Source organism: Canis aureus, chromosome 2, assembly GCF_053574225.1.
Source record: "Canis aureus isolate CA01 chromosome 2, VMU_Caureus_v.1.0, whole genome shotgun sequence".
Classification (NCBI taxonomy): Eukaryota; Metazoa; Chordata; class Mammalia; order Carnivora; family Canidae; genus Canis; species Canis aureus.
Window position 1 is genome coordinate 8,916,901 of NC_135612.1, and position 24,561 is coordinate 8,941,461.

General features: G+C 38.7%; 1 protein-coding gene and 1 long non-coding RNA gene across 7 annotated transcripts in view; one reads left to right on the forward strand and one right to left on the reverse strand.

Moving 5' to 3' along the window:
• LOC144292665 (uncharacterized) overlaps positions 1–23,303 on the reverse strand; it is a 31,716-nt gene extending 8,413 nt beyond the window's left edge. For both annotated transcript variants that reach the window (XR_013360021.1, XR_013360020.1), the window contains exons 1-2: positions 23,200–23,303; positions 15,549–15,712 (exon numbers count right to left, since the gene is read on the reverse strand). This is a non-coding gene — a long non-coding RNA (uncharacterized LOC144292665). The remainder of the gene's footprint in view (positions 1–15,548; positions 15,713–23,199) is intronic.
• Positions 22,458–24,561, forward strand: part of SLCO6A1 (solute carrier organic anion transporter family member 6A1) — a 94,164-nt gene continuing 92,060 nt past the window's right edge. For 3 of the 5 annotated variants that reach the window (XM_077863317.1, XM_077863323.1, XM_077863301.1), the window contains exon 1: positions 22,458–22,988. In XM_077863317.1, the coding sequence (XP_077719443.1) occupies positions 22,676–22,988 (313 nt within the window). In that variant the 5' untranslated portion in view covers positions 22,458–22,675. The remainder of the gene's footprint in view (positions 22,989–24,561) is intronic. The other 2 variants (XM_077863295.1, XM_077863309.1) reach the window with 1 other exon arrangement.

Genomic DNA, 24,561 nt, shown 5'->3' on the forward strand with positions numbered 1-24,561 from the left:
TTTCTGTATATCAAGGAGAGGATTGAATATTTATTACATACTTTGAACAATGAGAATATATCAAACTTTGGGCCAAGAGGCTTATATAGATTTCTCATTTCATCTTGCGTGAAGTAGATCTTATCATCCCAGCTTTATAAATGGAACCCTCATGACAGGGAGATTAACAGCACATCCTAATTTTATGCCAGTGAGCACTTTTATTGATAGTTTAGCAGCAACCACCTTAATAATGAATCCCCACAAACTCTTGCCTTCATAAGAATTTAAACAATAGGAGATAGTAGTGCATCATGTGGAATATTTCATATGGTTCTCCTTGTGATTTTTTAATGTTGGAGCCTAAGATAAGGGAAGTCCAGCAAATGTGGGAATATTTCCATGAGCAGCAGTAAGGCTCTCTCCTTATTCAGAAAGCAGAGGAGAAAGTGACGTGGAGATGTTCAGAATGGTGGCCCCCAAACCTACGAGAGACCTGAGGGAAGGACCACTGTGCTGGCCAGAATGACCCCATCACAGACACAATTTGATTTCTAACTTTGATCAAACTTTTTCCTAAGAAAAGTAATCCGAATGGACCAACTGGATCTTAAATGAGCAAAGAGAAACAATCGTCCCTTTGTACTTTGGCTCCATTTCTCTCTGCTTTGTCGACTTCGGAGGAGATGCATCACAAGCAGGCTTATTTTAATTAATAGGAGCTGGGAGCCTGAACACGTGCAAGGGAGGCACTTACATGAGTGTAGAGGTGTTGAGAATATTTTGTTTGATCTAATTATGCTTTGAGGCCCTACTTGTCTGCTAGTATTCTCTGTAAAAATAAGATAAATCATTAATAAGGAAGCCCGGTGGAGATGGAGTTTTGCCTAAGAGGCTCATGATTGTAATATTCATCACTATCCCATCCACCCTGAGTAAGAATATCCAAATGGCGAAATCCATTCTCCTGTGACCAGAACTGTGAGTCCTTTCTGCCAAGTCTGTCTTTCTTTGTTTTATGTACAACACCTAAAATAATAAGGCTCATTTTTTATATTATTATTAGTGCCTGGTATTAGTGTTCTTAATTTGGTTGAAATTTGATCTATAATTCCTCAGTTAATCCATATCTTAATTTGACATCTCCTAAAAAAGCAGAGTCTGAGGAAAGGGTTTGTGTGTCCGTGGTTGTTTGGGAGGCAGAATGATAGCAGTGAGGGTGACACCAAACAGGGAGGCAGGGAAGGCTGAGACAAAGCTGAGTTACTGAGATGGCCATTGGCTGAGGTCCCAAGGGCTCCATCCTTCCCAGGAAGTGTAGACTATCCCAGCACTGTCTACCTGAGGGTGCACAGGACAAAGCCTTTGCCCTTTGCTCTCATACTGCACTGATGGAGGGTAATTGGGGGTTAACTACTCCCCAGTTGCACTTGGGTGTGTGCTGATCCTGCAGGACTCTAAGGGCACAGAATTGGAAGGCTCTGGCGGGGGGGGGGGGGGGGGGTGTTGCTTGAGGCAAGGTGTCGTCAACATGAGTGAGTCAAATAAATCCTTAACTGATCACCAGAGCCATGGCTGGAATTAGTGGTGAGGCCTGAAGAAAACGAGAGAAGGCATCTGGGTTAGGCAAACAACACTTTTTTTTTTTTTTTTTTTTGGCAAACAACATTTTTATGACAGTTCAAACTGGATTTGAATCTGGACTCCTAACTTGCTCTGTGAGTCATTTTGGAACCATTCTTTATCATTGTTATGTCTCAGTTTACTCATTGTGAAATGGAAATAGTTCTGTGTGTGTGTCAGAGCAACGGAGCTGCTTATTAGCACCGCTAAAATTGCCTGGAAGATTCTAAGTCACGTAGAAGAGCTGGTTTGCAATCGCATCACGTAGCTTTAAAAAAGCTGATCAAAATTATTTCTGTTGAACCATACAGCAGTCATTGCTTTGACTACGGGTGAGGATTGTATTTATTTCATAAGGACCTTGAGACACAGTGAGATTATATGATTTGACTAAAGTCTCTTACCTAGTAAGTGACAATGCTGGTTTTCTGCCTCTTTAAGTGTTTAGTTTTGTGTTGCTTTTTAAAAAAATTTTTAGTAAATATTAAAACTGCTAAATTGGACTATAATTTGCCAATTATAATTTACTTACAAATACAATTTATGGCTCAAGGCTTAACTACAGTGGACTAATATCTGTTTACTTACTGAACTTGGTGAGTAGCTCCTTCCCTGTCCAGTGTTGAGAATAGGGCAGGGCCTTGCCAAGTGATTTTCCCATGCCAGAGTTCACTATGGAAGGACCAGTGTAATTACTTCCACTGACTTTTGTATCTTAATTGAATTAACGATTCCTATAGTCTGCCTTAAATTAAGTTCTTAGAAGCAATTTAGTTAAATGATTCAGATTAAGTATGCAAATTTAGATGCTAATTTTTGGACTACCTCAGTAACAAAAAAGTATACAAAACAGGTAATAATTGAAAGAGTCAGAAACAGAGATATATAAACTTCATTAATCTAAAATTCACCATTCAACAGGAATGTTAGTGAATATATTAATTTTATGAAGACTATTCTTTGTATTCATTTAAAAAGTGCATTGCAGTTCTATACCACAGCTTAACAAGTAGCATCATCTTCTTTTTAAACATTTTGTTTATTATATGCCCAGCCCTGCTCTAAGAATCTTATGTATACTAACTTGTTTAATCTTTATAATAGCCTTCTGAAAAAGGAATGATTATTATTTGTTTGTTTTGAGAGAGAGAGAGAGAGAGAGAGACAGAGAGAGAATTTCAAGCAGACTTCCCACTGAGTTCAGAGCCTGACATGGGGCTTGATCTCACAACCCTGAGGTCATGACCTGAGCTGAAATCAAGAGTCAGATGCTTAACTTACTGAGACACCCAGGTGCCCTGAGATAGGAACAATTATTATACCCATTTTATGAAAGAGGAAACCGAGGTACAAAGAGGTTAATTGACTTGGTGAGGGTCACATAGCTAGTAAGTGGCAAGACTTTGTGGTAGGGCTTTAAAATCTTTACCCTTAATCACCTTGCCTTAGGTGAATTCTGAAAGAAAAATATCAGAGTTCCTATTGAGTTTACTAAGCACAGGTGATTCCAATTAGGGATGGGGCTTTTCTTTGTTGGATTCTCCCAAGACTCCTTTAAGTAAGCGTATATAGTAGAACTTTTTATTGATATGTTTAATAAGATACATGAAATGGGCTACTACAGATAAAATATTCTGAGATGCCTGTTTTATTTTATCTATTCAGTTGTCCTGATAAAAATTTTCATATTTTAGATCATCTATATTGTCTTTGGGTTGCTAGGGTCAGAAGTTCGATTAAATTGTTTTTTTTGCTAGGGTCAGAAGTTTGATTAATTTTTTTTAAAAGATTTATTTATTTATGTATGAGAGACACACAGAGAAAGAGAGTGTTGCAGAAACATAGGCAGAGGGAGAAGCAGGCTCCATGCAGGGAGCCCAACGTGGGACTCGATCCTGGGTCTCCAGGATCAGGCCCTGGGCTTAAGGCGGCGCTAAACCTGCTGAGCCACCAGGGCTGCCCAGATTAAATTGGTTTAACAAAAAGTAAGTTTATTGGCAAATATAACTGATAATCCTAATGATTGGTGCTGGTTTAGGACTTGATTCTATGCTGGACATTTTTTTTTTCTCCATCTCTTGTCTCTGCTCTTCTCTATTTTTCCCTTCAGGCAGGCTTTCTATATGTGGTGTCAATGTTGACCTTGGAGACAGCAGAGTTGTATAATTGGAAGGAGAGCTCCTATCATCCAGGGTTCATATTAATTGCCAGAAAAGAACTAAGTGCTCTGCTTGGGTCGAGTGTCTGCTCCTGGAATAATCATTAATTCCAGAGGACTGTGGTGCTTGCTTGACCAACCTGGGTTGGTTGGGATTTACACGTGGTTGGAATCACATCAAGTGAGTGACCATGCAATTCCCCCAAGAAACAGAGGATTCAGCTGCCAGAGGAGGAAAAGCAATGTGTGTCCCTCATAAGTCACAGTTGTTTGAGATTCCAAAATCTTCAGGTACTTTCAGGTATTTCATGACAATGGTAACTGCAATAGATATTGCTGGACCCTATTTTCTTATTTTTCCAGAAAGCAAGATAGTGAAGAGGAACAGTAGTTAACCTGTTCATTATCATCTTCATTAAAGGAGCAAAATAAAAACATGTTTTTTTGGTTATTTATGATGAGTCTTAATTTGTTTCAGGTGATCAATATAAGTAAGCTGTTTAAAGTTAAAATAGTATAATATAACCTTATTGCAACATATATTATACTGTATATAAAACATGCCTAAAGATAAGTGAGCTCACCCCTTCTCCATGCTTATTTTTTTTTTCACTCTTTCTTTAGACTCACTTTTATTCTAGCCAGGAAAATGTATTGAATTTCCCCAAATGTGCTCTCATTTTATATATTGGCATGCATTTATGTGCTGTTCTCTTACTGCAGTGTCAGTCCTTATCTGCCAAACATACTCTTGATTCTAAGGAAATCTACTCCGTCTGCAGTCCTTAGAGCCTTGCATTGACCTAACTCCTTATTCCCACCACACTGCTCCAGCAATAGCTTTTTAGACTAGGGAATATGCATGTCTCAATTAATACAGCAACCTCTCTATGAGAGAGGTAGTATTGTTATTCTTAAATTACATTTGAGGAAACCAAGGCACTGAAACATTTCAGAGTTGGATCATGATGGAGTCAAGATTAGTGTCCAAACGCATATTTTTAATCACTCTATTTTCTCTCACTCAGGATGCTTATTGAGCGAATGGATTAATGGTTATTGAAAACTAGCCCTAATACTATGCCACAACTGACTAGAAAAAATGAGTTAAAATTTAAAAAAATAAGAAAAACAAAACTGTTATTAGATTCACTGAAAAAGAAACAGAGAAGCCAATCCTTCCACATTGTGTGAACACAATGTTGATTGATCAGAGCTTTTAGAATAATGTGAGGTATTTTTGTGGAGCAAGATTTGTTTCTTGGAGAAAAATTCGATCTATTAGAATCAAAGCATTTGATTTAACATACAAGTGCAGACACATGTGCACACACACAACCACTTTTCTAGGATGACCTGTAAATTCAGTATATGCATTTAATATCTAATTTTTTCCTTGAGGCAAGAGTCAAGCTTATGTAACATACATGCATTTATTTTTTTCTTTCACAAAATGTCACTTCATATGTGTCCTTTGACATGTCAGGGCAAAGGCTTCTGATAGTGCTGCTGAATCAGTAACTGCTTTGATTGGAAATTCAGCCGTGTTTAGTGAGGTGTGATATATAGCTAACTACTGACAACTGGCCACGTGTACTTTTGCCTAAATAGCCCTAACTTTGAAGGCAACCACTTTGAATGTATTGGATAATGATAAGATGGGGAGGGGAAATAAAGAAGAGTTGATGGAACCATGCAAAGCCAAACCAAACCTACAATGCCAAACAATTCTTAAGAGCAATCCAATGGTCTCTGCAGGAGCAGAATTTGTTTCTGAAAATTAATAGGTTTTAGACTCCAAATAGCAAAGTAGTCTCACTATATTCCATATCCAGGAGAACCTTCTCGGATACCCATGTAACAAGTATCTTTATAGAATGTCAAATTTAATCTCCTCATTTAAAAGGTCATTATTCATTCCAATTTATTGGTCTCTCCCAAGATAATACTAAATGTTTCTATTTTTATCTGAACTCTGCCAATTACCTGATGAATCTTTGTCCCTTCAATTCCATTATTCACTACCAAGCACTTCATCGCCTGTCCTTTATTCTTTAGGCAAATCACTATTTTTGACTTTCCATATTATATATTTGGGGATCAATTGCAAATAAATAGTCATGGAAAAATAATTTTACCTTTGTCTTGGGTACTTTTTTCACCATCTTCATAAAATACTTAACATCAGGTCTTCAGAATCATGTTTCTAAATCCTTAACACGTTAAAACTCCTCAACATTTACGCCCTCTTCAGTTTGTTCACTTTACATAAGATACAGAGTAATGAGAAAGACTCATGAATAATTGTCTCCTAACCCTCGCGACTCTTTTCTCCAATGAATCCCTTATTATTTTGACTAGTTCACCCCACGGAAAAATAAACTGGTGCTGGCTGTCTGCAGTGTACTCACATATTCCTATTTCAGTGGCCTTTCACTCCTTTCTCTATAATGACACGGGTTTGTCTAGGAGACTACAGCTACAGATGATAATTAAAAGGATCCTATTGAGGGCTGAATTTTACACCCTCAAAATTTATATGTTCAAGTCCTGACCCTTGGCGCCTCAGAATGTAACCTTAGAGGGAATAGAGTCATTGTGCATGTAATTAGTTTAGATAAGTTCATACTGAAGTAGTGTGGCCGCTAATCTATGATTGGAGCCCTTTTAAAAATGGGAGATTTAGACACAGATATGCACACAGAACAATGCCATGTGAAAGTGAAGGCAGAGATAGGGTTGAGGCTTCTGGTACAATTCAGAAAAGGCCATAGATTGTCAGCAAACCATCAGAAGCTAGGAGAGACTGGTAGCATCGATTCTTTCCCACAACCTTCAGAAGGGATCAAGTCTGCTGACAAACTTCTAGTGTTAGATTTCTAGTCTTCAGCACTGTGAGACAATAAATCTCTGTTGCTTAAGCCATCCAGTTTGTGGCACTTTGTTACAACAGCCCTAGAAAATTAACACAGACTTGGAAGACCTGATCCTAATGCACGCAGACATTGATGGGAATCTTAAAGTCCTCCAACTTGAGCTCATATCAACCCTCCAAAATTACAATATTACCATTTGACAAATTCCCCAAACTCAACAGAGCCTGTATCTAGAAGCCAATGGTCAGAAAGATCACTAATGTCAAGTGGTATTTTTAGTGCTAGGTTTTAGAGCTGAAGCAACTCTTCAGACCTGAACTGTTAATATTATTGATAGGCCTTTCCTACACTCCCAACCAAGTTTCCTTTGAGGGAAGAAATCGTCACAATTCTGTTCACCACCTACCTTTCCTGGTTTATATTTACAGGACTCCTCCTAAACCTTGCCTTAATCACACCATTACTCCTGTCTTCATGGTGAGAGATGTAGGCCTGGTTCTGGTGATCTGCCCATGTATAGGAATGTGCGTAGTAGAGGACTGGCAAGGTGGGAGAGTAGAATTGTCTTTTTTCCCCTCACAAAAGAACAATGCTAAACAACAACAACAACAACGAACAATGCTTACCTACACATGGGTTCATGTGTAGCTTATGCGTTCAACTGAAATAACTTGAACAAGAAGTACTCTGCCCGGGGATAATAACTCCTTATGAATTCCAACTTTTTGTGTTATGTACTGCATGAGGGATTTTGCCTACGAATTTCTAGTTGACCCTAATAATGACCATTGTTTTCATCAATTACCAAACACCTACAGTGTGTTTGGGCTGTAGTAGGTTTTAATACCCATAATTTTAATTTTTACCTTGTACCGAATTAGGCATTAATCTCCATATTTTACAAATAAAGAAATGGAAGTTCAGAGATGTTAAATATTTATATTGTCAGGGCAGGAATTTTTACTGACAAGATTAATGCTGTAACAAGCTAGGACAAAGGTATAAATATAAAAAGACAAAAAAGAAATTCAATGAATAGAAGTTTCTATTTACATTGTCTGTAGACAAAGAGACTTATTGCCCTTTTGGACACATCAATGACCAACAGTACCTCAAATCTTAAAGTAACACAATAATGCGCCTAATTCTTTCTTCATGTAAATCACTAAACTTTTTTTTTTTTTTTTTTTAAGATTTTATTTACTTGAGAGAGTGTGTGAGCAAGCAGATGCAGGTGCAGGGGAGGGGCAGAGGAAGACACAGACTCCCTGCAGAGCAGGGAGCCTGAGGCAGGACTGGATCCTGAGACTCTAGGATCATGACCTGAGCCAAAGGTAGACACCTAACTGCTTAACTGACTGAACTACCCAGGCACCCCTTAACTCACTTAACTTTTAACATTTCCCCACTTCCCGCTCAAAATGTTTCTGTCTCTTTCCCACCTACCGGTACTCTCTCCCTCCCTTTGTCTAGGCATGGCCATGGCCTGAAATGCCATGAGGACAGGCTGATTGTACCAGCAATACCTCCCTCTTTGTGGCTCATACCACCATGACTGTACATTTTTTCCCCATTATTTTGGACAAGTGGGTCTTTACTGCAACTCTGAGAACTGATTTCTAGCAAAATTTTGCAATACCCCTTTGAATTACTATGACATGCAATAGACGGTGGTTAAACCTGCTGTCCTCAAGACTGTAGAAAATGGCGTTTCCTGAAGCTCAAGGTTAATATTATTTGTAGTAAGAAGATTTCCCCAGAGGTGCTGTTTCACTGTGGAATACCCTAGATTTATGGCATGGTTTCAGGCAAGGTTCTGGTTTCTTTCTCTCAACACCCTCTTAAAAATTCATGAATCAAAACACAGATTCAGAAATTAATGGAAGCATGAACCGAAAGAGCACAATTCCAAAAGCCAAAAGCCAGCTTGTCTTTTACTATAAAATAGACAAAAAAATACTCAGTGGAAACTTAGTTTAGTTTAACTACTCAAATATTCTAAGGATTATTGACACTTTTAATGGATTCTTTCTGAAGTAGTTAATAAAAACTTCTGTTGCAAGATTAAGAAAAAGCAATAAATTAGAGCTGATGAAGTGTAAGTAAAGTGGTCATTCCTTATTTGAGGGAAATTCTCCAGTGCCAAATAAAGTGACTATCTAAAACAGGGTTGTCAGTGTTGAGATGATGAGTGACACTAATGAGTTAAATTATGTTTTTCTGCAAGTCTGGTAATTTCTCATTCTTTACTTTCAACAGAATTAAAGGAGGACTTAATTAAATTTTCAGCTGATCGATCATTAGAAATAATTAAGGATGATGAGAGGATTGATTCTGCATCCCTATCTACCTCTATATGTGAACAAGTTCTTTAGCTTGTTATGTGTACCTGGTCAACATTTAAAAATTATTTTAATGTATTTATATATTTATTTTGTACATATATATATTTATATGATATAGATGTATATTTGTTGTTTGTTTTGTTTTGTTTTTGTATTGGGGATGGTAGGTATCAAGTTGCTTTAGGATCCAGTCTCAGAAGGTAGCAGGCTTCACTCTGGATGTAGTCCAAAGCCCACTCACATTCAAGGGGGAAGATACATAGATCCCACCTCTCGGTGAAGAGCTGCCAATGACACATTGTGATAGAGTTTGTTGGGTGGTATGTATTATTGCAACCATCTTTGAAAAATATAAAATACTACATATTGTGAGAAGGGAAAATCCTACAATTTTAAATTTACAAGCAGTTTTTATTTTGTTGTTGTTGTTGTTTCTATAAATGGGGAAGATTTGAGATCAGCTATTTCTTTTGTTTTAGGGGAGAAATCTAAACAGTTTAGTAGGGCTTTTCCTATGGTAAGCCAATATTCCATCCTGAAATGAAGGAATATAGTATAGTGAGGAGGTAAATTACTCTGCATTATAAATAAAGGTTTTTCCTACTAAGAAATGGAGCCACATCTCTGAAGTTTGTTCCCTTTCAAAATGAAAAACTCTCCATTTTAACTTCTTATGGAGTCCTTGAGGGAGTCCTGGTCCTGAATTCTGAGCAGGATAGTCATGCTGAAGGAGACTCATATGAGTAGGAGCTAAATATAACATGGCAGGATGCTGGGAACTAAGGATAGAGAAGTTCACAGGCAGTTATGTTGGAATAGTTTGGTGGGGATTCTTGGAACGATTATTTGTAATGTCTAGTTATGAGAATTTTTTGTTGTTTTGTTTTACTAATTCTGTCTTCTAATACGCTGAAGACTACAGTAGAATTTTGGCTTATATTATCTTTTTGTTTTTTTGTTTTTTTTGTGGAATTGGGAATGGGCTTTTGTGAGGATAACCAACTTGTCCTGGTTTGCCCAGAATTTTCTGGTTCTACTCCTGAGGTTCCCATATTTCAGGAAATCTTTCAGACCCAGGAGAACCTGGATGATTGGTCACTGTAGCTGGAATCAACACTGGAGGTTAACTTGTTGGGAGAGAAGTGTGACAGCTTGGGGAAAGCTGGCTTCAGGTCAGTCAGTGGCAACCTTCGTAAGAGATGGGCCATACTCGAATCAGAGGTCAGTTCAGGTTTCAAGCAAATGTTCAGAAGAGGTATCCAAATCTTTGAAATAGGCAAAAGAGATTACTGGGCTTCACTTCAGTGTCATGGTAGGTACTGAAGTTCACAGAAATATTATCTAATTCTCTAGAGGTGAGTACTTTGGCTTGACTTGTTATTTTAAGAATGATAATGATAACTCATGTCTCTATAAAGGTTGTTATTAACTTGTAGAAGCTGATATGCATAATTATTTTCTGATAGCAGTACAAATGAATTTTGTTCAAGAGATGAAATGATTTCTGTCTGATAGAAAGAGATGAACCCCAGGGGTTGCAGTTTTAGTGCCCTGCAGAATATTAACAAGTTTTATATTTTAATTACTATTCTTATTCTACTCTCCTACCTTTAAGCCACTATAAACACTTTGATTTTTTGCAATTCGTTTTTTGAACCAGTGTCACCATCTTGCTGGTTCCCTTATTAATGAGATAACTAAATATTTGATACTGCTAACTTCATTTGGGTGAGCAATATTTTCAACATTTTCATTTTATATTTCATCATAAAAATCATACTTTGACAGTAGAGATTTGTAGAATGTGCTAAGAAATATCCCAAAAAATTCTTGGAAGGAGAGAACCTCCAAGTAAAAAAGTCTGGGTTTCCCACATCCTCTCTCTCAATCCCAGGGCTGAGGAGACAATGAACATGAGATTATAGATAAGAGATCAGTTGTTCCTAGAGTGAGGAGACCTTCCTGTCTCCCCATCCTCCCTGCCAGCCCCCTCAGGACTTCATCTTTCTCCCCACCTACAAGTCTCCCCTCTTAGAGACTTCTATTAGTGATGCTATGGTGCTATCTAGGTAGGGCAGGTCTTCAGAGCACTCAAACCAAAGCAACCGTAAGTCAACACTTTCTCTTACTAATATAGACCTCTTCTTAAAGCTCAATTATATCACATAACATAGTGCTCCTAAAAGAGTCTGCGTCACTTCCCTCCGTCTTGCCAAAGACGCTTTCCTAGGAAGGAGTTGGAGATGGAATCAGAATCAGAATCGAACTATATGTACACATATATATGTATTTTGTATATATTGTCAGGGTCCTAAGAGGAAAACAAAACCAGAGACCACTGTACATGGTTTTACAAAAAGAAGTTAATACCAGGAATTGGTAATAGATAATGGAAAGATTGAAAAACCAAGTAGGGAACAGTGAGGCCCTCCAGAAATTAGCAAGAGCAAGAAACTGCTCCACCATTCCTGCTGGATGGACACAGAAAGAGAAGGCAGTGTTCCTGAAGCTCACTGGCTGGTGTTGAATGGCAGGAAATGGATCCATGTGGAAGATGGATCTGTTGGTAGAGAAGCTGCCATGACAAAAAGAGGGAGAGAAACACCCTGATTTCTTCCACCTTTCCACCTTCCCACTGGCCAATCTAACAGGGAACTGTTGCTTACAAAGCCTGGGAACTGCAGCCTGCAGGGCCAGCCCCTTTGAGAGGAGAAAAGAACAGCAGAAGAGTGAAGGAGGATAAGAGGTGCACCAAATATACATGCATTATTTAGTGGGACCCACAGTAGATCAATAAATGTTAAATTCCCACTTCTTCCAGTTTTCAATTTCATTGGTCATTTAGATTCTTTATCTGATTACTAGAGATGTAAAGAAAGGTAGGCTTTTCCACCCACAGATTGATTTATTTGAGAGAGAGTGTGCATGCTTGCGCGCTTGCACATACAATTGAACACCTGCAAGTGGGTGCCCATATGTGGGGAGGGGCAGAGGGAGAGCATCTCTAGCAAATTGCTCTTTGGAGACCAACTAGGGCTGGATCTCACAACCCAGGAGATCATGACCTGAGCCAAAACCAAGAGTAGGACGCTTAACCGCCTGAGCCACCCAAGCACTCCACAAAGTGCTTTTATAATATGCCCCAGGACCTGAATTACATAGAAACATCTATGAATACAAACAGGTGTCCTGCTCTGAGTTTCTTGAAACTACCCCACTTTGAAGAAAATCAACTTGGTCAAGCTAAGTAAGCAGTCACTCCCTCAGCCCCTGTATTTACTTCGATACCTTTTTAGTATCTCTCTCTTTTGCTTGACCCTCCAACACGTTCATTCTCCATTTATTTTATTTATTTATTTATTTTTTCGTTCTCCATTTATGATACATCCCCAAGTCCCACAAATCACCCCCCCCCCGGACCTTTCACTGTTTATTTTACTTCTAATTCAATTGTCCTTTTCACGTATCCATATGCAAAAATACTGGGGTCCATGGTGATACTAATTATATCCCCTTTGTGCCTTTGAGTTCTGAAAACATTTAAGGTGAGGAGTAAAATATCGGCTGTACTGCTGGCAAGGCTAGATGGAAGAGCACAGCTGGCGCTTGGAGCTGAAATAATACATTTCCTCCCACTGAATCAGACTTACCACGTTGTCATAGGTAAAGAGCACAGATAACTTGTGGGCCTGGGGTCCACATGCTCGATCCTGACCACTTTCACCAATTTGATAAATCAATCCCTCCTGGGGATGAGGTAGATGGGGTGACCAGAAAGAGTCCCCAGTGTGCCTTTCTGGGTAACATAGGAGAAGGCCTCTTGCCTTGCAGAAATGAGAGAAGTAGATGTCCCTCTCCGTCAAATTACTACCTACATAAAATGTCAGTCAATCTGCTAAAACTGTCTATGGGCCAGTTTAACCACCCCCTCCTGGTTTCCGATTTGTGTGTAATCAATCCCAGCCTCAAAAGCTTGGAAATCAGGCATTCCTGATGCCTAGTTAAGAAAATTTTACCATCTGATTTAAAGTTTAACATTTTTCCTTAAAACTTCTGTGTTGGGGGGGATCCCTGGGTGGCTCAGCGGTTTAGTGCCTGACATTAGCTCAGGGCATGATCCTGGAGTCCCAGGATCTAGTTCCACATCAGGCTCCCTGCATGGAGCCTGCTTCTCCCTCTGCCTGTGTCTCTGCCTCTCTGTCTCTGTCTCTCATGAATAAAAAAAGAAAAAAACACACACACACAAAAAAAACCCTTCTGTGTTGGAACTTGTTTTATAAATATATTATGCACTGCTGTGAAAGTAAGCACAACATAAACCAAAGCACAAACAAAAACTACTGCACACCGAATATAGTAACTCCAACTCTCACAGAGTCCTGGAAACATAAATAATTCTGTAGCTGATAACCGAGAATATTTTCCTGAAGGAAAATGTAAGTACCAAATGTAACAGCCTGTGAACTCTATTTTATTTTATTTATTTTATTTTTTATTTTTTATTTTTTTTTAATTTATTTTTTATTGGTGTTCAATTTACTAACATACAGAATAACCCCCAGTGCCCGTCACCCATTCACTCCCACCCCCCGCCCTCCTCCCCTTCCACCACCCCTAGTTCGTTTCCCAGAGTTAGCAGTCTTTACGTTCTGTCTCCCTTTCTGATATTTCCCACACATTTCTTCTCCCTTCCCTTATATTCCCTTTCACTATTATTTATATTCCCCAAATGAATGAGAACATATAATGTTTGTCCTTCTCCGACTGACTTACTTCACTCAGCATACTCAAAGACAACCTACAGAATGGGAGAAGATATTTGCAAATGACATATCAGATAAAGGGCTAGTTTCCAAGATCTATAAAGAACTTCTTAAACTCAACACCAAAGAAACAAACAATCCAATCATGAAATGGGCAAAAGACATGAACAGAAATCTCACAGAGGAAGACATAGACATGGCCAACATGCACATGAGAAAATGCTCTGCATCACTTGCCATCAGGGAAATACAAATCAAAACCACACTGTGAACTCTATTTTAAAATGTCTAAATCCATTTCTTTTAGATTTAATAGAAAAATGAAAGGATACCCCCACTAGATGGCGGCAAATTAAATCTTTTAAAACCACCGGTTTTAAGGAGCTGATCATTAAGTTGGCAGACGGGAACTGGGAACTGGGAATTTAGGCAGAAACCATGACTTGCAAAATACACTAGCAAATCATAAAAACTATCAAGCAAATTGTGATTATAGACTATCTACATTGGCCTCCTACAGTCAAGCTCTTTCAATATCAATTCCTTTGGACGCATAGATAATGTCCTAAGATCACACCGCAGACAAACTAATTCCCTCCAGTCTGACGAGTTCTGAAAATGCAATCATCGACTGTGACAGACACTCACCTAATTTACAAATTCTGACCAATCTTGTGACTAATCTAGCATCCAACCCTTTCCGTACCTTTCCTTTCCTGCCTCCTTCCTTCGCTATTCAGTCTTGCTAGAGGGGTTAGATGCACAAAGGTGTGAGGTTTGTAGAGGTGTTCCTGGTTGTGTTGATTATGAGCTTTAATACAACAATGATACATGCTATTTTCAAACTTGTTAAGGGATAATCTTTAAAATACCCCTCATATTAAAATAGATTTATGTTACGGGCCGCCTGGGTGGCTCAGTCAGTTAAACATCCAACTCTCGGATCTCAGCTCAGGTCTTGATCTCAGGGTTGCGAGTTCAAGCTCTGTGTTGGGCCTCCATGCCTAGCATGGAGCCTACTTAACAAGTAAAATAGATGTATTTTAGGTAGCAGAAATTGAGTCTTATCCACATAGCAGAAGCAAAGCACCAAATATCCTTCCAAAGACTTTCTCCTTGACCAAACTTTAGACAGATTCCCCTGAGCCTTCTTTTCAACTAGTCTAAACCAGTCTTATCAAAGAATCCTGCTAAGACATCATCTTCCTACCCTTGATATCAGATCACCCTCCATATCTGATCAAGTTCTTTGTCCCCATCTTTGATATAGAAGTCCTTGGCTTGCTTTTAGCAAGAGTCCTGTTAGCAAGAATCCCGTCATGCTTTAAGTCTCTTTCCTCTTAATTATTTTCTATCTACTGACCCCTGCAGTCTGCTCTTTAGCTGTAAATTCCTACTTGCTTTGCTGTATTTGGAGTTGAGCACAATTTCTCACCGTTATTGCAAAGCCTTTTTTTTTTTTTAAATCAAGATCTTCTTATTCGAGAGATAGAGAGACAGAGACAGAGAAAGAGAGCATGAGTGGGAGGGGAAGAGAGAGAGGGATAATCCCAAGCAGAACCCTCTCCAAGTGTGGAGCCCATTACAGAGCTCGACATTACGACCTGAGCCAAAACCAGGAGTCGAATGCCCAACCAACTGTGCCACCCAGGCATCCTGCCAAGTCTTCCTTTATGTTTTAACAAGTGTCAGAATCACTTCTCTTTAATAATTTGTTTGCTTTTTTAATGTTTTATTTGTTTTTAAAACTTTAACGTGTAATCTAGCAATCATTCTGAATGATTTTAAATCTGGGGTTACTTACAAAGTGCATTATCTCCGACATGAATTCATTTCCAAAGATCTTCACCATCTATCTTCTCATTCAGCTGCTTCTTACTTCATTGATTGACCTCCTAAATAATCTTCTACTGTCTCCAACTTCAATCCTCTCAGCCATTTGCACACTGAATTCCTAGGCTTCATTAGCTAATGAGTAAAAATTACTTTATGTTTATTTCAACATCACACATTCTAAATCGTAGAACTCAGCTCTCCCAGATACTTCTGAGTGCCCCCTCTTTCTACAAAGATGTCAGTCAGGAAGTCGTTCCTGGATGACAACTTCTTCTTTCTTCTTTCTTCTTTCTCCTCTACCTCCTTTCTTCTCAGCTCATTCCCTTTCTGAGTCATTTATTGTTGGAAAGTTGCCTCAGGAAGCCTAAAAACTCTTTGTTACTGCTTTTAAATTTATCTCTAAGTGTTTTCAGCCTCATGTCTAATGTACTTCATAGTAAACATTGATTTTGGATGTTATATTTCTTACAAACCATCACTTATTCAAGTTTATTAAGGATGCTCTCAAGTGTTGTCCTCTCACTGTGGCCTTTGGTGAGGTCATACACTGATATATTTTGCCCTCAAGTGCTACCCATTGCTTGAGGGTCTGACTTATAGAGGGCTATGCATAGTAGGTACTTTTTAATATACAGTTTATAATTGTAACAATTTGATAAATAATCATCATTGTTTAAGTATCTACTATATACCAGGAACCATGCTAGATACTTTTAGCATATTGCTTCTAACCCTCACAATTCTCTTACAAATGAGTTAACTATTATTTTCATTTTACAAATGAAGAGTTAAGGGTAAGAATGTTTTAAAAAATTCTCCAACATGACATAGTAACTAAGCAGAAGATCTGGGTCTAAAGTCTAGGTTTAATTCTCCATTTATAATGCTTCCTTCATGCCCCCATGTTTGTTTTCCTCTGAGTTTAAAAATCACTCAGCATTTTATTTATCTAGCAGTTAGACTTTTAACCTCAGAAACTGGAGGCTCACGGGAAGCCAAAAAATAAATAGATAAAATAAAGTAAAATATTTGTAATTGTTGAGAGAACTACTACTTTCGGTACCCATATACTTAATATTTTTAGCAATCGATTGCAGTCCCTTTCAGCCTACCGCCTGTAGATCTTATAGTTAGTGCAGAATATGTAATAAGTTTGTGTAATTATGGGAAGCAACATTAGAAACTGTCACTACATTCAATCAGAGAGGAATCTAGAATCATTCACCAGGGCAACTAAGCAAACTAGAGCCATTTACTAAAGGGAAGTTCTACATTCCTTAATATAGGATTCACTTCTGAAAAGTCTTCTGTATTTATTAATAGGAAAGTCACCCCTGTATTCAGCTACGTTATAGTAATTTGTACCATCATGGTTTTTTTTTTTTTTTTGCTTTATTGACTCACTTGCCAGAAAGAGTTCAATGAAATACCCTCAATAGGTTACTTTAGTGATTTGTTCTTTCTACATATATGTTTAGAGGTTTTAGCTGAAATAGATATTATATGGAGGATATTTCACAGTATCTCATAAACATTCATTGCTTAATTAAAACTCATCTCTTAAAATATCTTAAGCCCTTGAATTGGTTAATTTCTCAGGGACTGCTTTAGTTGGTAGATATATTTCACTGCCCATATTGAAATTTTATGTGACAGTCACTTGTTAACTTCCAGAAACCATGCAAAATTATTTTTTTGTTTACAAATTTGTTTGCAAATTCAAAGACAGTTTTTCCTACACTTGGTATTTCCAAAATTGGGATGTGTCTTATAACTTTGTTTACATTTTCTTTTTTTTTTAATTTATTTTTTATTGGTGTTCAATTTACTAACATACAGAATAACCCCCAGTGCCCGTCACCCATTCACTCCCACCCCCCGCCCTCCTCCCCTTCCACCACCCCTAGTTCGTTTCCCAGAGTTAGCAGTCTTTACGTTCTGTCTCCCTTTCTGATATTTCCCACACATTTCTTCTCCCTTCCCTTATATTCCCTTTCACTATTATTTATATTCCCCAAATGAATGAGAACATATAATGTTTGTCCTTCTCCGACTGACTTACTTCACTTAGCATAATACCCTCCAGTTCCATCCACGTTGAAGCAAATGGTGGTCTACATTTTCTATGAAAAGTTTTACATCTGACTTTCAGAAAAATACTCTACATGTGAAGATGTCCGTTTCAGTATTGTCAAAGCAAAAATTAGAAATAATCCATACTATCAATATGGGAGTGGCTAACTTGTAGTAAATCTATACAATGGGATTCTGTGCAAACATTGCACCATCATATAAATATAGCCACCATGGATTGTTTGGTGTGATGTTTACTAAGGTTAAATGTACAAGGCGAACAACGATCTGTTATTTCTTCTTAAATACTTAGGCTACAATCCTTGTAGCTGGATGGCAGTGCCCTCTATATACAATAAAAACCTTGTGATGAGACATTTCTCCACTCAAATAAATGCTGTTATTAAAAAAAGACAGAATGAAATCATTTAGCTAGCTTTAAAATAATTGCTATTAATTCTGTGATTTAAACAAATTTTAGCCCCCACATAACTTATATGCTTAACTTCTACGAACTGAAAACGATCCTCTATGATCACATTCTCCATTGTGGTAGCCCCTGGCCGTATATGGCTATTGAGCATTTGCCATGTGGCCAGTCCAAACTGAGATGTCTTGTAAGTATGAAATACAAACTAAATACTAAAGATTTAGCGGAAATAAAAGAATAGAAAATATTCCATCAATAATTGATGATTTCAAAAATATTAATTACAGGGATCCCTGGGTGGCACAGCGGTTTGGCGCCTGCCTTTGGCCCAGGGCACGATCCTGGAGACCCGGGATCGAATCCCACGTCGGGCTCCCAGTGCATGGAGCCTGCTTCTCCCTCTGCCTGTGTCTCTGCCTCTCTCTCTCTCTCTATGTGACTATCATAAATAAATAAAATAAAAAAAAATTAAAAAAAATATTAATTATATGTTGAAATGCTAATATCTAGGACATATTAGGTTAAAAAATATTACTCAATTCAATTTTGCCTGTCTCTTTTTATTTTTTATTTTTTTGTGGTCGGGACTAGAAATTATATATGTGCTGACATTTTATTTCTATTGTATAGTACTCCTCTGTTGCTTTGGTCTCTTAAAGACTCAAAAACTTCAAGGGCCTCATTTCTGGCTGAAACTAAAACGAAATTAGTAAGGCACCACTTAGTATTTCATTTTCACACTCCTTTGGACTTTAAAAATTTTGTGATCAAAACAACCACCATAAAAAAGCCAAATGGCCATGGGCAGAACTGCTTCTAGAACCTTGTCTTTCTATTAGCTTGCAATTATGTTAGTAAACATCACTACAGGTGTGGCTGCCCTGACCTTCCAGCGCATGCTCTCTGTTAAAGTGAAAAGGACATATCTTTTTAGGACTGTCATCTGATGCTTCCAGTAGTGATTTCCAGACTTACTTTCTTAAAGGGCCAAATCATATTTTTCTCGATGGGTATTTTAAATGCTATTGAAAATATGGCTACACATTCACACAGTTGTTTCTTGCACAGAGGATTCCTCAACTAACCCTGGCAACAAGTTAAAGGTCAATGGGTCTGATGCCGTTTATCAGTTCGGGGTGGTTCCCTTGTTTCCTAAATTTCTTGTGATTTGTATCATGAAAGGGTGATGAGTATTTTCAAATGCTTTTTCTGCGTCTATTAAAATGAGCAGATCGATTTTCCTTTTGTTAATCTGGTGAATTGCATTAAATGATCTTCAAATGTTAAACCAACCTTGTATTCCTGGAATAAATTCCACTTGATCATGGAATATACTTCTTTTTATATGTGTTGGATTTGATTTGCTAACATTTTGAGGATTTCTTTTCTTTTTTTTTTTTTTTTTTTTACAATTCCTGACATCTTTTTGAAAGACATTTTGATGGACAAAGAGTTCTTGGTCGGAGACTTTTATACTTTAAAGATATAGTTTTATTATATTCTGGACTGCATAGTTTCTCATAGTATAATTCACTTTTATTTATTTATTTATTTATTTATTTATTTATTTATAGATTTTATTTATTTATTCATGAGAAATACAGAGAGAGAGGCAGAGATACAGGCAGAGGGAGAAGCAGGCTCCTTGCAGGGAGCCCGATGTGGGACTCGATCCCGAGACCCCAGGATCATGGCCCGAGCCGAAGGCAGATGCTCAACCGCTGAGCCATCCAGGCACCCCTGATTTATTTTTTAAAGTATTTTTAGTGTAATTTACTTTAAAAATTTGTTTTTCCATAAATTATATTTCTTTTTTCTCTCATTTCCTTCAAACTTCTCTAATAGGGCTTGATTTTTAGCAACTTGACTGGGATATGTTTAAGTGTATTTTTCTTTGTATTTATCTTGCTTGGCATTTTCTGAGATTGTTGCTTATGTGTTTCTACATTTTTCATTAGTTTTGTAAAATTTGTGACCCTTCTATCTTCAAATAATTCTTCTACCTCATTGTCTCTCTCCGGTACCTCAGTTATACATGTGTCAGACCACTCAATGCTAATGTTCAGATGTTGTATATGAAAATATATTTCATACCAATGTATTTATACCTGGGATTGATGATTCTTCTATCTGACTGTTAGGGTAGATGTGTCAGTGTCAATAGGAATAGAGATGGATTTGGATATTGTTTTTGCTCTATTTCTCTTTAGTGCACCACAGGCTTAAAATTCTTCTAATGGGGATTGAAACTTCCTTATGCTTTGTCTGAAACCTTGAGAGTCTTTTGTCAGTGTAACTACTCCACTCTCAGCTTTCAGCAGGTCTAGTATGCCTGTAACTACAGAGGGGGTCTCTCTCTGCTCTCTTGAACCACTTATATTGGTGTGGTGCCATTGACTTTGTATTCATGCAAAGCTCAAAATGGAAACAGAGGAGAGGTTCTCCTGGACAGCCCTAGCCTTACTTAGGCCCTGAGGATCTGAGCCTCAATGGTTGTACTTTGCCTTGTTTTGGTGGCAAATCTTGGAAAGATGCTGCTCCTGCCCCTCTCGCTTTGTCAGATGATTTGTATTTCTACCCTTCCCTCTGGTGGTAGCCAACCTTCAGGTGGGCCACAGAACAGAATGTTTTCCCACCTCTTAATGATACATGGCTTTTGTTCTGTTCATCTTGCTTTGCAGTGATTAGGGGGCAGGAGAGTTTCCTGCCTCAATGCCAGGGAAGAACTACTTTGGCTTTGCTTGTTCAAAGGCCCAGGAACATAACACTTTGGAGTAGGAAGGTAAGCAAGGATCCCTGCTTCTCTCTCAGCATCAGTCTATCATCACCCAATGTGTTCCTCGTTAAGGAGGGTTCTCTTGCTCTGTCAAATGGCAGAGATCTGATACGTGGGTATGGATTCCCCTTGTCTCTGAGGTTCCTAGGATTTCTAAACTATTATGCTAGCCCTCACTTGTCCTTTAAGAATTAATATTTCAAATGTTTTCTTTTAATCTTATTTTATTGTTGCTATCTCTTCCTTCTGTGTTCAACAAAAGATGAAAGAGTCTGTGTCCTATCCTTCTTCCTAGGAGTTTGGAAGCAATTCACCTGGCTGCTTTGCAAATGTAGCTCTCCAATGGGCTTAAAAAGTGATTCTTTTTTATATTATCCAGGTTTTCTTTTTTTTTTTTTTTTTGGTTATAGTTGTTAGAGCCAGGTAACATTCTGTTTGGCTTTCTATATTCTGAGTAGAAGCAAAAGTCTTAGAATAATTTCTTTTGAATAGACCCATATTTTTCCCTTTGCTCTCATGTAGTGCCCAGTTGGGTACCATGGCACAAGAATCAGAGTCCTTCTACTTTCCTTCCTCCTAGGCATCCTATTTCATTTATGCTTATTAATGTCATGAAGCCCTGTGAATGGGTATCCTAGTTGAGTATGATGAATATGGAAAAACTAGGGCATTTTTTCTATTTACGTAGTGACCATATATTTGACAAACTAGGTCTCTTAATAGAGGCAAATGACTTTTCCACTCCCTGATGGGCATATAGTAAGGCAAGCTAAAGGCTCAGGTTGAAGGTGGAGTCTGTGATATCCTTCTCCCCAGCTCTTCTCAGTGGTTTTTCTCCTGGTCTACCAGGCCTAGCACTTGCTGGCTGCACAAAATTTTGTTGAAGATCTGGATTGTTTGTGGAAACACAATGTCTCATCCACTGGAAGGAAGATAGTTTCATTTCTCCTGTAAAAACATCTAGCCTGTATATAGGGCCTGAATAACTTATATTTCTGTCTGAGAAAAAAAAGCCGAAAGGAAGGTGAGTTTTTACCATAAAAATATACACATTTCGTGTTCTCTGTTCTCCTAAATTCTTTATGTTCAGTAAACTTTTTTTGTACCTGAGAAAGTAAATCACACCCTAGGTCCCATCCCCCTCTTTAGAGAGAAAAAGAATAATCCTTTCTATTTTTGGTCTAGGATAGTTTCTCTGATAATAATTTCTTTTTGGGAAACACTTCACATAAGAGCATTCATTGGGATATTGGTTTTACCATCTTTTTGTTTGATTTTTTTCCAAATATGGCAGAAATGTCTTCTTTTCATGTCTCTGATTTCTCCCGGGTCCTTCAGCAATTTTCGGGTTATTTACAGTGAGATCATCCAGGTCAAAAAAAAAAATTAGGATAAGATAAGTGTGGGGAAACTGGGGGACAGTTCCACTGTCGCCTCGCTGCACAGTTGTCTTTCGTTGCGTCCTAGCAAAAACTATTAAATCTAGCATCTTCTGACTTCCATTAGGGTTACTCCAGCTAGAATCCAGTAGTATTAGCTTCCCTCCCTCCCCACCCCCACTCCTCTTCCCCACGTGGAAGCAGAGAAGGAAGCAGCCTTGGAAGTTCTCTTTGGGCAACTGTCAACCTTGCAGGGACGTTTGCTTTCTGCTCAAGGAGAAAGGCTCCCTCTGGAGGCTTGGGCCTCTGGTGGCCACCGGTTGGCTGACGTCCGGGCCTGCTGGCTCTTCGGTGGAGCGGGGGGAGCGGGAGGCCCCTGGGAGCAGCAGGGCCCACCTCCCTCGGCCGCCGCCCCCGTGTGACCCCAGCCCCCCACCATGCAGGACGCCCTAGCAGAAGTGGAGCCCGAGGTGGCGCCGGCCCAGCTTGCTGAGAATGCTCAGGGCGAGGAGGACAGGAAGGACCAGAAGCGAGTCTGGCGTATAAGGACAGTTCCCACTAGCCTGATCAAGTTCCATGCTTTCCAAAAAGGGAGAGGTCAGCCTGAGGCCAATCTGAAGAAGAATCGAGAACGGAATGAAAGTTTGGAGGGACGCTGCGGCTTGGGTTGCATGGTTATTCCCTGCTGCCAGCGTTTAAACAACATCTATTGTTTCATGATTTTCTACTGCCTCCTGGTCACCTCTCAAGGTGAGCCTGAGTGGGAGTGGCTGTCATTCCGGTGAGGGCAGCCCTCAGGGACCCTTGGGGTTGCTACCTGGTGGAGGAGGAGGCCAGGAGAGGGATGAGGCCTGAGTGGAGGACTCCTTGGGGTGCCCCAGCTTGAAGCAGCTGTACTCTCACGTTCTCAAGGTTCTCAAGGTCTACCTGGAATCAAAACAGATTAAAAATGGGCCATTACCTCGGGTTTGTGCACCTGTCATCGCTTCACTTCAGCAGGTGCCTGAGGGAGCCAGTCCACCCTAGGGAGTGTGAGGCCATAGATGGGCTTGGCCTCCAGAGAGCAGCCGGAGGGAGGGTGGTGTTGAGTCATTTAACATTGTTTGGTCACCAACCCTGGGAAGTTCAAGGTTAAATTATTCGGGGGATTAAAATAAAATTGAATATGGTGTCTGTGACCACCCATTTGTTTCTACTTCTGCTCACAAATTGGAGACATGCTGGCCAAGCTGCTCCCCGCCTGGATTTGGCATCCTTGTGTATGAGTTGAGGAGGTGAAGTGGAACCTCAAACAACCCATGTTAGAGACGTCAAACTGGAAGGTGTTTATCCTTGTCCACACAGTTAAACAAAGATTGTGAATTTGAATGCCTTTAGAGAGGGTATTCATTCTTTACTTGGCCACAGCCCTTACCACTCCCATTACACGTAGAATCCTTTACTATGCTGTTTACACTGATGGTATTGAAGTTTGCCAAGCATGATCTGGTTTTGCTCTAAAATGTTATTTCTAAATAAGTACAAAAAAAAAAAAAAAGGCTGTATGTGATAAGAACCATATGAGAAGAATGCATAAATAATGATCAGTTTATCTTGATTTTAAAGAGGAACTTTCTTGGGGAAGGGGCATCTTAATTATACCCTAATTAATAGGGTACAATTGTAATAGCTGGAATGTAGATAAGGAGTATTTACTGTAAAAGGAAATGAATGAATGAATGAATGAATGAATGTTTGGATAAAAAACCACTCAGTTACAGGAAAGCCTTGTTTCAGAATGGTGAGTGATGACTTTGGCTTGGATGATGGTTTCACCTAAGCACCAAAAAGAGTAATTATATCTGTTTTGTTCATCGTGTCTCTCCAATTACAGTGACTAAGACACTCAATTAAGTATGTATTGAATGCATAAGTGAATACAAAAGAAGGAAAAGACAAATTTTCAGCATATTATGAAGGTCTATAAATAAATACCAGTCCGAAAATTTTGAGAGGATACTAAAAGGTGTTCACCTCACTAATGTACTGGGTGATGAGTAAGGTGCTTTACAGGTATTATCTCACTAAATATAATCCCTTCACTAGGTTGGTAATGAGGAGCCATTGAAGGTTTTTGAAGAAGTGGTTTGCAGTGAATGTTTTTAGCTCCACTACTTATTAACTGACTTCATATAGATCATTAGCTCAGTTTGGGTATAACGTTGAGCCTTCTATTCATAAAAACAATATATCTCTTCATGTATACTTATCCTATCCGTTGATCTATTTATTATTTATTGTTACTTTTTAAACAATTTTGAAGTAATTTCAAACATACAGAAAG